The 13,216-nt window shown below is 46.3% G+C and overlaps 1 protein-coding gene across 2 annotated transcripts in view; it reads right to left on the reverse strand.

Annotated features, from left to right (window-relative positions):
• LOC140719402 (protein kinase C and casein kinase substrate in neurons protein 3) overlaps window positions 1-13,216 on the reverse strand; it is a 79,668-nt gene that overhangs the window by 25,996 nt on the left and 40,456 nt on the right. For both annotated transcript variants that reach the window (XM_073034031.1, XM_073034032.1), the window contains exons 2-4: window positions 12,401-12,527; window positions 5,514-5,670; window positions 709-944 (exon numbers count right to left, since the gene is read on the reverse strand). In XM_073034031.1, the coding sequence (XP_072890132.1) occupies window positions 709-944; window positions 5,514-5,670; window positions 12,401-12,460 (453 nt within the window). In that variant the 5' untranslated portion in view covers window positions 12,461-12,527. The remainder of the gene's footprint in view (window positions 1-708; window positions 945-5,513; window positions 5,671-12,400; window positions 12,528-13,216) is intronic.

Consider the following 13,216-nt stretch of genomic DNA (forward strand, 5'->3'; position numbering starts at 1 on the left):
ATGCAATACATAATACAATAGATAAAATAATAATAAATAAGTAGCAGTGTAGTATATTGAATACATATATTAAAAATCATGCAAAAAACAGTAATATTAAAAAAGTGAGGTAGTGTTCACGGGTTCAATATCCATTTAGGAATCGGATGGCAGAGGGGAAGAAGCTTTCCTGAATTGCTGAATGTGTGCCTTCAGGCTTCTATACCTCCTACCTGATTTTAACAGTGAGAAAAAGGCATGCCCTGGGTGCTGGGGGTCCTTAATAATAGATGCTGCCTTTCTGAGACATTGTACCTTGAAGATGTCCTGGGTGCTTTATAGGCAAGTACCCAAGATGGAGCCGACTGAATCTACAACCCTCTGCAGCTTCTTTCAGTACAGTGCAGTAGTTCCCCCCCCCCGCCCCCCCCCCGGTCCCTCCATACCAGACAGTGATGCTGCCTGTAAGAATGCTCTCCACGGTACATCTATAGAAGATTTTGAGTGTATCAGGAGATAAGGGGCCCAAAACTGTTTATAATACTCCAAGTGCAGTCTGTTCAAAGCCTTACCTGTGACAATATTAAACTAATTTACCGTTTCACAGTGGACACCAGGTATGTGCATTGTAGATGGCAGTTTTATAGTGAGTACAGCAGGAGGCACACCCGACATCTACTGCACAGAGCAGACCCCCACAACCTTTCTAACCATCGAGTGACAACGTACTTTTTTCAGTTTCTTTGTCCAGGGCTTCTGTGCCTTTCGGAAGCCGTGTTCCACCTCGTGAGTCTCCTTGAAGCCCCCGAAGAACTTCTTGTGGTACGTCTCCTTCTGCCACTTCCGAATCCTGCTCGTATCCTCGGTCAGCAGGGATTTGTGGATCCCCACGTGCAGTTCACTCAGGCGGTCTGCGGAGGTAAGGAAGGCGTGCCACGCCTTCAATAGAGTACCGTACATAGGACCTGGTGAGTACGACAGACAGGCTGGGTATACAATCAATCTGTTTCACCCTACCCTCCCTTTAATTCACTTTCTCCCTCCCTCCCTACATTCGGACACAAGGGATTCTGCAGATGCTGGCGCACGCGCACACACACGCACGCACACACACAGAGTTTCTGGTAGAATGAAAATGTCCTGATAAAGGGTCTTGGCCCAAACTGACAACAGTCTATAACAAGAGGTTGGACAAACTCGGGTTGTTTTCTCTGGAGGCTGAGGGGAGATCTGATAAAGGTTTACAAGATTATGAGAGGCATAGATAGAGTGCACAGACAATATCTTTTTCCCAGTGTTGAAATGTCTCGTACCAGAGGATATGCATTTAAAGTGAGATGGGATCATTTCAAAGAAGATGAGGGGCAATTTTTTTTTTTAAAACAGAGAGTGGTGGGTGCCTGGAGTGGTGATTAAGGCAGAGACTTTTAAGAGTTGTTTAGACACGTGAATCTGAGGGAAATGGAAGGATATGGACATTGTGTAGGCAGAAGGGGTTAGTTTAGTTGGTCAGTTGATTACTAATTTAATTGGTTCTGTACAACACTGTGAGCTGAAGGGTCTGTTTTTGTGCTGTACTGTTCTGTGTTGTATGTTTATTCCTGCCAAGACCTGCCAAGTTCCTCGCACAAAAGGTCATCAATCTGAAAGACTAACTCTCTTCTAATTCAGTTCAGTAGGGTTGTAGAGTCAGTTCCATTCTCTGATCGGATCCTATGGCCTACAAACTCACTTTCAAGGACTCTTAACCATTTCTGTTTTTATTTTGTACGGTTTGTCTTCTTTTGCACATTGGTTGTTTATCAGTCTTTATTTATGTATAGTTTTTGGGAAACTCTATTGTATTTTATCATTTTACCTGTAAAAGCCTCCAAAAAATGAACCTCAAGGTAGCTTACGTTAACATATTCGTACTTTGATAACAAACTCTACTTTGGACCACAGATGCTGAGTGTGATAAGTCTTTGGTTCAAATTTCTAGACTGAAAATTCTGGGTTTTTGTGTTTCCCCCCTCCATCCCTTCAGTCTCAGTTTAGCATGCAATGGTCTTAACACACCCAGACCCCACAAGAGCCTTGAATAACCTTATTTTTTGAACCCAGTGCCCTTGTTTGACTGGCCTGCAGACACAATGAGACAAGGATTTGATGGAGACTGCAGGGTCGTTCCCTAAGCAGATTGTCAGGGCGCCACAGACAATGCAGTGGTTAGCGTTACATCTCGGCACGTCGGATTTCAGAGTTCAATCCCAGCTTTGTGTAAGGAGTCTCTGTACCTGGATCCTCCCCGTGGAAAGTGTAGGTTTTCTCCAGGACCTCCGGTTTCCTCCCATAGTCTAAAGACGTACCGGATAGATTAATTTGGTCATTGTAAATTATCCCACAATTAGGTTAGGGTTAAGCAGGGTTGCTGGACATTGCAGCTCGAAGGGCCGGAGGAACTATTCTGCACTGTATCTCTAAATAAAATCATTTTATTTATGGCAGAATATCTCTTTGCCTGAGTTCACCAACACATCAGTGGGGTTGTAGTGAGAGGGTTCCCACCAGTCAGATCCTTCCGATACAGCCAGAATTTCACTCCCAATGCACGCTGGCTGTGGTGGGAGAAATGGCCACCCACCTCTTTGCAGACTGGGGATTTGCTAAGCGGGTGTGGAGAAAATAACAAGGATCTACGTTCCGGTTCATCCCCAGCAGGGGATTCTCTGATCTACAGGGACAAACGTCAGATGCTGCAGGAACGCCCTCCGATCGTCCTGAAACTTGCTGGTCTGCCAGCACAGCGAGATGTCCGTGAGGGAATACTGCCGAGTGGCACGGTCCAGGCTGCAGGGGTCCATGCTGAAGGGTGCAGCCACCACAAAGACTCTTTGGGGAAGGACCTCAGTCTTCTCATTACCACCCATTTACACCATCTTCATTTTATTCTCCCCCCCCCCTTCCTATCAGCTCCCCCCAAATTCTAACCCACACACGCACACACTTGCAGTGGCCAACTAAAGTAATACCCTCCATGTCTTTGGGATATGGGAGGAAACTGGGAGACTTCACACAGATAGCACCTGAGGTCGAGATTGAACCGGTGTCTCTGGAGTTGTGAGGAGACACCTCGTACTGTGCCACACTTAATCAACGCTCCACCACTCTGCTGCTAGCCTTCTGACTTAACCACTATTGTACCATCGAGGCCAAGGATTTAAATACCTCAGCTGAACCCACACTTCCAATGTGTATCAGAATCAGAATCAGGTTATTATCACCGGCATGTGTCGTGAAATTTGTTAACTTAGCAGCAGCAGTTCAATGCAATACATGATAATATAGAAATAGGAAAATAAATAAATAGATTACTGTAAGTGTATATATGTACATTGAATAGATTAAACGTTGTGCAAAATCAAATAATATGTATATTTAAAAAATGAGGTAGTGTTCTTGGGTTCAATGTCCATTCGGAAATCGGATGTCAGAGGGGAAGAAGCTGTTCTGAATTGCTGAGTTTGTTCCTTCAGGCTTCTGTACCTCCTTCCTGATGGTAACAATGAGAAGAGGACATGTTCTGGGTGATGGGGTTCCTTAATAATGGACGTCATCTTTCTGAGACACCGCTCCTTGAAGATGCCTTGGATACTACAGAGGCTGGTACCCAGATGGCGCCGACTAAATTTACAACCCTCTGCAGCTTCTTTTGGTCCTGTGCAGTAGACCCCCCCCCCAAACCTCCCCCCCCCCACAACCAGACAGTGATGCAGCCTGTCTGAATGCTCTCCATGGTACATCTATAGAAGTTTTTGAGTGTTTTAGTTGACAAACCAAATCTCTTCAAACTCTTAATGAAATATAGCCGTTGTCTTGTCTTCTCACTACCTTGGGTATCTTGGAGCCTACCTTTGGCACTTACAGAACCAATGGACCATTCAACCTATCGTAGCTGTGATGGAGGCATAAGTGATTCTGCATATGCTGGAAAGCCTGAGGAACACACACAAAAATGCTGGAGGTGCTCAGCAAGTCAGACAGCATCCGTAGAGAGAAATAAACAATTGACGTTTCAGACCAAGACCCTCCATCTATACTCGAGGGCCTTGTCCTGAAATATCGACTGTTCATTTCCGTCCACAGATGCTGCCTAATCTGCTGTGCTCCTCCAGCATTTTGTGTGTGTGACTGTACAAGACTTGTTCCACCAGCTCTTCCTCTCTCAAAGGACTCGATGGTGATATTAACAGCCACTGCGATGGACGTGGACAGCTTCTCCAAGGATCGTCACTTTGTTGTGGCTTGTGAATCCCTGAGATCCTGAGAGTGATGCTGTTCGGAGTTGAGGCGGTAAAAGGTTCCAGACAAAGAGCAATCCAACCAAGTCTTCAATGGTGGATCTGGTGGAAGATGATGACACATCACAACTGCAGTGTAGGGTCCCCAGACATCTTGCACTCCACACCACTGTTCCCTGACCCTAATCTGTCAAGGAGCGTGGAGTGGCTGCAAATGCATCATCCTCCCCATGTTAAACAAAGTCACATACAGGTGCTCTCAGTTAAGGGGAAAATATATCGATATCAGACCAGCTTCTATAACCACCCAGGATCCACCCTTAGAAAAAACATCATACTCGACTGGGTGGGGACTGAATGTTGTGAAGTAAACAGCATCAATTTACCTAGTAAGCAAAACCCAGAAACTGACGGCAACTTCTTCCATTAACAGCGGGGTCATTTCTGAAGAACAGTGAACGAGTGGGGAACAGTTGCATATAAATTCTGAGCAAAGATTCAGCCTTGTTCTTCAGCAGAGTTCATAGAGCAATACAGCACTGATACAGGCCCTTCGGCCCACTGAGTCCATGTCGACCATGGTGTCCACCCACTTCACCGAGTCTGACCAACCATGACGGGCCAGAATGGAGGTGATTGGATGATGTTGTTATTAAGTGCAGCCTTTCTGGTGTCTTCTACAAATGTAATTGATGTTAAAGTTCCCACAACCCATTCGTGTCACGTTCTTCCATCCAGTCCACTTTCACGGTGCGCTGCTTCAGGCCAGCCAACAGTATCGCCAAAGCTGCCTACCATTCTCTTTTCTTCCGGGAGGAGTTTGAAAGCCTGCACGACCAAACTCAAGAGCAGCTTCTTCCCCACTACTGTCAGACTCCTGAACCAGCCACCTCTCTCACATCCCTTCCCTTTGCTGCCACGTTCTCCAACCCCCAATACTGGTTCTTCTGCCACTGAGCAACACACGCTGAAGGAACTTTGCAAATCAGGCAGCATCTATGGAGGAGAATTAACAGACGACGCTTTGGGCCAAAACCCTCCATCATTACTGAAACATTGACTGTTAACTCTTACCCTTAGATGTTGCCTGACCTGCTGAGGTCCTCCAGCATTTTATATGCATTGCTCAAGGCTTCTGGCATCTACAGAATTCTTTGTGTTGGTGACAATGGGAACCACATGGGGAGAGAAGGGGCCAGTTCTACCCAGGCTAAACCCCACAAACAGCTCTCAAGCACCCCATGATATACTCACTCGCTTCGACCAGCGGCTTCCACTTGCGTGACCACGCCGCGATCTGCTGGGCATATTGCTTCTCGATCTTTGCCCGTTCTTGGAAACACAGGATGATGTCATTGCAGACTTTATAGCCATCGTCAACCCGCTTCGTTGTGCTTCTATAATTGTCTGGCTGCGAAGGGAGGACATCAAAGCATTAGATCAGAGATAGGAGCAAGAACAGGCCATTCAGCCCATCACATCTGCTCCGCCATACAGACATGACTGATATTTTTTTTCCCACCAATTCCATTCTCCTACCTTCTTCCCGTAATCCTTCTCCTCCTTACAAATCAAGAACCAATCAATCTCTGCACCCAATGACTCGGCCTCTACCGCCTTTCTAAGGCAACAAACTCCAGATTTCATTGCCTGAATTTCTTCAGTCAGAGGTGAGGACAACGAACTTCACCCTTGAAATGAAGAAATTCCTCCTCGTCTCTGCTCTAAAGACACAGCCTTTTATTCTGAGGCTGTGCCTTCGGATCTGAGACTCTCCCACTGACGGAACTAATCAACCGCACTGTTCAAGAAAGTGACTCCTGACTGGAGCTTCTCAATGGGGTTTGTACTCCAGTGTGGTTAAGGAACCAAAAACTGTTCCAAAGTGGGCTGGATGGTGAGGTAACCTCAAATGGACTATACGGGGGGTTCAGCCTGTTGACTTCATCTGGATAGGTTGGTCAAAGCAAAAGTATCCAGGTCAGATAACAAAGGTCTACCATGCTTTGTGTAGGAACCATGTATCTATTTACTGTATCGTATTTTGTGGTGCGTTTAGTATGGTAATCGATCATGTAGGTTGGGGCTTGGTAGAAGCAAGTGGGTCTAGTTACATATTCACCTTGGGGTTAGTTAGGGGTTGTGCATGGAGAATGATATTTTTGTTGATACGTCAATTAGTTATGCTAATTATTTTACGAACTAGATGGCTGTTCAAATACTAATATTGCTATTAGACTGCAACCTAGACCGTTATATCACTAATTTAGTTTTGTTAGTTTTTTACTGCTACCAGATGGTTCTGGTTTTGTGATAAAGAATTGAATGTACCTTTCTCAATTTGGAAGCAACGTCCAGTACCTTGGCTTAGTCTCTCAGTGGTTTTGGTTTATTTTCAAGTGATTGCTACAGTTTGGTTTAGATATGTAGATCGGTCCACTAACATTGTTTTTTTTAGTGTGTACATGGCCCGAATAGAGCCAGTGAAATCCCACACACACACACACACACACACACACACGTACGCACACACGCACACACATGCACAGCGACCTCCAGCTCTCAGCTACCTACCCTCAGTTGCCGGCATTCCTGCAATGATGCGCCCATCACAGGCAAAGCCCTCCCCGCCACTGAGCACAAGCAGCACTGCCACAAGAAAGCAGCATCCATCATCAGGGACCCCCACCACCACCCAGGCCATGCTCTCTTCTCACTACTACCATCGGGAAGAAGGTGCAGGAGCCTTGGGTCCCACAACACCAGGCCCAGGAACATTATGGCCCTCAGGCTCCGGAATCCAACATCGATAAGTTCTGAACTGATTGAACCTACACTACAACTCACGTTCTCAGTTATGTTTCTTTTTATTTGCACACTTTGTCATCTCTTTCACGTTGGTAGTTTGTCAGTCTTTGTTTAACCATATAACCATATAACCATATAACAATCACAGCACGGAAACAGGCCATTCCGGCCCTCCTAGTCCGTGCCGAACTCTTAATCTCACCTAGTCCCACCTACCCGCACTCAGCCCATAACCCTCCACTCCTTTCCTATCCATATACCTATCCAATTTTACCTTAAATGACACAACTGAACTGGCCTCTACTACTTCTACAGGAAGCTCATTCCACACAGCTATCACTCTCTGAGTAAAGAAATACCCCCTCGTGTTTCCCTTAAACTTTTGCCCCCTAACTCTCAAATCATGTCCTCTCGTTTGAATCTCCCCTACTCTCAATGGAAACAGCCTATTCACGTCAACTCTATCTATCCCTCTCAACATTTTAAATACCTCGATCAAATCCCCCCTCAACCTTCTACGCTCCAATGAATAGAGACCTAACTTGTTCAACCTTTCTCTGTAACTTAAGTGCTGAAACCCAGGTAACATCCTAGTAAATCGTCTCTGCACTCTCTCTAATTTATTGATATCTTTCCTATAATACGGTGACCAGAACTGTACACAATATTCCAAATTTGGCCTTACCAATGCCTTGTACAATTTTAACATTACATCCCAACTTCTGTACTCAATGCTCTGATTTATAAAGGCCAGCGTTCCAAAAGCCTTCTTCACCACCCTATCTACATGAGACTCCACCTTCAGGGAACTATGCACTGTTATTCCTAGATCTCTCTGTTCCACTGCATTCCTCAATGCCCTACCATTTACCCTGTATGTTCTATTTGGATTATTCCTGCCAAAATGTAGAACCTCACACTTCTCAGCATTAAACTCCATCTGCCAACGTTCAGCCCATTCTTCTAACCGGCATAAATCTCCCTGCAAGCTTTGAAAACCCACCTCATTATCCACAACACCTCCTACCTTAGTATCATCAGCATACTTACTAATCCAATTTACCACCCCACCATCCAGATCATTTATGTATATTACAAACAACATTGGGCCCAAAACAGATCCCTGAGGCACCCCGCTAGTCACCGGCCTCCATCCCGATAAACAATTATCCACCACTACTCTCTGGCATCTCCCATCTAGCCACTGTTGAATCCATTTTATTACTCCAGCATTAATACCTAACGACTGAACCTTCTTAACTAACCTTCCATGTGGAACTTTGTCAAAGGCCTTGCTGAAGTCCATATAGACTACATCCACTGCCTTACCCTCGTCAACATTCCTCGTAACTACTTCAAAAAATTCAATAAGGTTTGTCAAACATGACCTTCCACGCACAAATCCATGCTGGCTACTCCTAATCAGATCCTGTCTATCCAGATAATTATAAATACTATCTCTAAGAATACTTTCCATTAATTTACCCACCACTGATGTCAAACTGACAGGTCTATAATTGCCAGGCTTACTTCTAGAACCCTTTTTAAACAATGGAACCACATGAGCAATACGCCAATCCTCCGGCACAATCCCTGTTTCTAATGACATCTGAAAGATCTCCGTCAGAGCTCCTGCTATCTCTACACAAACTTCCCTCAAGGTCCTGGGGAATATCCGGTCAGGACCCGGAGATTTATCCACTTTTAAATTTCTTAAAAGCGCCAGTACTTCCACCTCTTTAATTGTCATAGGTTCCATAACTTCCTTACTTGTTTCCCACACCTTACACCATTCAATATCCTTCTCCTTAGTGAATACCGAAGAGAAGAAATCGTTCAAAATCTCTCCCATCTCCCTCGGCTCCACACATAGCTGACCACCCTGATTCTCTAAGGGACCAATTTTATCCCTCACTATCCTCTTGCTTTTAATATAACTGTAGAAGCCTTTCGGATTTACTTCCACCTTATTTGCCAAACCAAACTCGTAACTTCTTTTAGCTTTTCTAATCTCTTTCTTAAGTTTCCTTTTACATTCTTTATATTCCTCGAGCAATTCCTTTACTCCATGCTGCCTATATCTATTGTAGACATCCCTCTTTTTTCGAACCAAGTTTCTAATATCCCTTGAAAACCATGGCGCTTTCAAACCTTTAACCTTTCCTTTCAACTGAACAGGAACATAAAGATTCTGTACCCTCATAATTTCACCCTTAAATGACCTCCATTTCTCTATTACATCCTTCCCATAAAACAACTTGACCCATTCCACTCTCTCTAAATCCCTGCGCATCTCCTCAAAGTTAGCCTTTCTCCAATCAAAAATCTCAACTCTAGGTCCAGTCCTGTCCTTCTCCATAATTATATTGAAGCTAATGCTATTGTGATCACTGGACCCGAAGTGCTCCCCAACACATACATCTGTCAGCTGACCTATCGCATTCCCTAACAGGAGATCCAACACTGCCCCATCTCTAGTCGGTACTTCTATGTATTGTTGCAAAAAGCTATCCTGCACACATTTCACAAACTCTAAACCATCCAGCCCTTTTACAGAATGAGCTTCCCAATCTATGTGTGGAAAATTAAAATCTCCCACAATCACCACCTTGTGTTTACTACAAATATCTGCTATCTCCTTACACATTTGCTCTTCCAACTCACGCTCCCCATTAGTTGGCCTATAATACACTCCTATCAGTGTTACTACACCTTTCCCATTCCTCAATTCCACCCAAATAGCCTCCCTAGAGGAGCTCTGTAATCTATCCTTCCAAAGCACCGCCATAAGATTTTCTCGGACAAGCAATGCAACACCTCCTCCTCTGGCCCCTCCTACTCTATCACACCTGAAGCAACTAAATCCAGGAATATTTAGTTGCCAATCACACCCTTCCTGCAACCATGTTTCACTAATAGCTACAACATCATAATTCCAGGTATCAATCCACACTTTAAGCTCATCCACCTTTCTTACAATGCTCCTAGCATTAAAATAGATACATTTAAGATACTCTCCACCTCCTCCTCTCTTTTCATCCCTAGCAATGCATTCAAATTTATTATCCTTTTCTTTCTTCTCCCCTACAACTTCGGGCTGAGCGCATCCCTCCTCCATCACCTGCCTGTCCTCCCTCACACACGGTCTACTTACTTGCTCTACTGGTGAACTAACCTCCTCTCCCATAGTTTCCTCAAATTGATTTCCGCCCCCCCATCTTACTAGTTTAAAGTCTGCCCCGTAGCCCTAGCAAACCTCCCCGCTAGGATATTGGTCCCCCCAGGATTCAAGTGTAACCCGTCCTTCTTGAACAGGTCACACCTGCCCCAGAAGAGGTCCCAATGATCCAGAAACTTGAATCCCTGCCCCCTGCTCCAATCCCTCAACCACGCATTCATCCTCCACCTAATTCCATTCCTACTCTCACTGTCGCGTGGCACAGGCAGTAATCCCGAGATTACTACCTTTGCGGTCCTTCTTCTTAACTGCCTTCCTAACTCCCTATACTCTCGTTTCAGGACCTCTTCCCCTTTCCTACCTATGTCATTGGTACCTACATGTACCACGACCTCTGGCTCCTCACCCTCCCACTTCAGGATATCTTGGACGCGATCAGAAACGTCCCGGACCCTGGCACCAGGGAGGCAAACTACCATCCGGGACTCCCGATCACCTCCACAGAACCGCCTGTCTGAACCCCTGACTATCGAGTCCCCTATTACTATGGTCCTCTTTCTTCTATCCCTACCCTTCTGAGCTACAGGGCCGTCCTCTGTGCCGGAGGCCCGGCCACTGTCACTTCCTCCAGGTAGGCTGTCCCCCCCAACAGTACTCAAACATGAGTACTTATTGTCAAGGGGTACAGCCACTGGGGTACTCTCTAGTACCTGCCCCTTCCCCTTCCTGACCGTGACCCACCTATCTGCCTCCCGTGGCCCCGGAGTGACCACCTGCCTGTAACTCCTCTCTATCACCTCCTCACTCTCCCTGACCAGGCGAAGGTCATCGAGCTGCAGCTCCAGTTCCCTAATTCGGTCCCTCAGGAGCTGCAGTTCGGCGCACCTGGCGCAGATGTGGACGTCCGGGAGGCTCGGAGACTCCAGAATCTCCCACATCCGACACCGAGAACAACAAGCTGCCCTCACACTCATACTTCCCGAATAACTGAAAATAACAAGAACTAAAAGATAAGCCTACTGTGCCCTCTTCTGCCTAAGCCCTCTGAGCCCAAGCCCTACACTCTGCTCCCGACTCACTCCGCTGCCCGCAAACGAAGCTGCCCGCTGCTTAAGGCTGCGTTCTTTTTATATCTTCCCTCCTTCCCAGGCCTCCTTCACGCGCCTGCGCAGTCCAGCCTCTCAGAACTCCGATCTGAGAAGCAATTTGAAAATGGCCGCCGCCGCACTTCTTCTCAAAGCCTCGCTGTCCTCTTCCAAAAGAGGAATTCTAAAATGTTTAGCATTTTTCCAGAAATTCTATTGCATTTCTTTAATTTTCTCTAAATGCCTGAATTTCAAGGTAGAATATGCCTTTATTTTAGGTTTTCAGTATCTGCAGTTGTGTTTTTTCAAATCTTACTTAACTGTAACATTCTGACTGATTACATCTCCCAGTCATTCACACGCTCATGGACATGTGCCACGTCCCCTTCAGATAAAGATCACAAGGAAAGGCTGGCTGAGTGACAAGAGAACGTCTTTTATTTTTTGCATCAGTGCCTATAAATGGTACAGTTCTATAAAAGTCTGTGAATATTATCTTTAGTTGTAGTTGCCTCTTATAGGAAGAATGTAGCTTTAGAGAGGGTGCAGAGGAGATTTACCAGGATATGCCTCGGACTAGAGAGCATATCTTATGAGGAAAGGCTGAGCAAGCCGGGACTTTTCTCTATGGAATGAGAGGTGGCTTGATGGAGATGTACAAGATCATGAGAGAGTTGACAGCCAAAGACTTTTTCCCCCAGAGTGGCAAAGGCCAATACTGGAGGACATCTGTTTAAGGCGAGTGAAGGAAAGTATCAGGAGATAGTTTTTTTTGTACAGAGAGTGGTGTGCACTGGAACCTACAGCCTGGACTGGTGGTGGAAGCTGATTCATTAGGGACATTTAACAACTCTTAGATATCACATAATGATTGAAGAATGGAGAACTACATGGGAGGGAAGGGTTAGATTGATCATGCAGAAGGCCAGCACAATATTGTGGTGTTCTGCGTTCTATGTATTTTTCAGCTCCTCGATGAAACAACACATTACTCACCCTCAGGATGTGAGGACATTTAAGTTTTGCATGCTATGTCACCCAGCCTGTTAAGCTGGTCTATGACCACTTACCATCCAGAAGCTGTTCCTGGTTGATTCAGGCCCCGGCGCATCGCAGTACTTCACAGACATGGTGCCCGCTCGCTTCTCTCGCTCCTTCCCACGCTCCCCTTGCTTCAAGTTTCTCCCCGCAGTCGGGCTGCAAAGGAGAGGCAGGGAGAGGTTACACAGTTTACCGGTCAGTCGCGGAGGGAGCGTGAACGTTCACGTTCACCGCTGCAGAGCATGGGTCACATAGCAGCCCTGCCCCTCTTCGTTCTGCTCAGCCCCCAGTGGGCACTGGCTGTGAGAGTGTGAGAGAGAGATAGAGTGCTCAGGACCGCAGGAGAAGGCTAGAGCTATAGACAGAGGGGGTGGGGTCGGGGCTGCAGCATATGGGATGTGGGTTGGTTTGGGGTGAAGCCAGAGTGGGTGGGGCTGGTACACACTGAGAGGGGAGGGTCAGGGCTGGCGCACGTGGGGCGGGTCACAGCACTGTATAATAAATTTTACAACATCTATCTGTGATGATAAACCTGACTCCGATCCCTACCGCCAGACCCAGCACGCAGTGGGCAGCTTCCCAGAGGAGCTGGAACGACTCGGCAGCATTGCATTGACTGCGAGGCCACAATGGCCACTCCCCAGCTCCAGGACCGATGGCAGACCGAGACACAGCTTCTGGGTTTCCTTCAGGATCCCAGCTAGGCCTCTCCACGGATCCGGGGAACCCCCCCACCAAGGCAGCACTGCCGATTCTTTTGTATGGCCCAGCAAGGCCTCTGTTACACCAACACTCTCCACCCGTTATATAGACCCTTCCTGTAATCGCAACCCTCCACCCCATTA

Source organism: Hemitrygon akajei, chromosome 31 (genome assembly GCF_048418815.1).
Source record: "Hemitrygon akajei chromosome 31, sHemAka1.3, whole genome shotgun sequence".
NCBI classification, from domain to species: Eukaryota; Metazoa; Chordata; class Chondrichthyes; order Myliobatiformes; family Dasyatidae; genus Hemitrygon; species Hemitrygon akajei.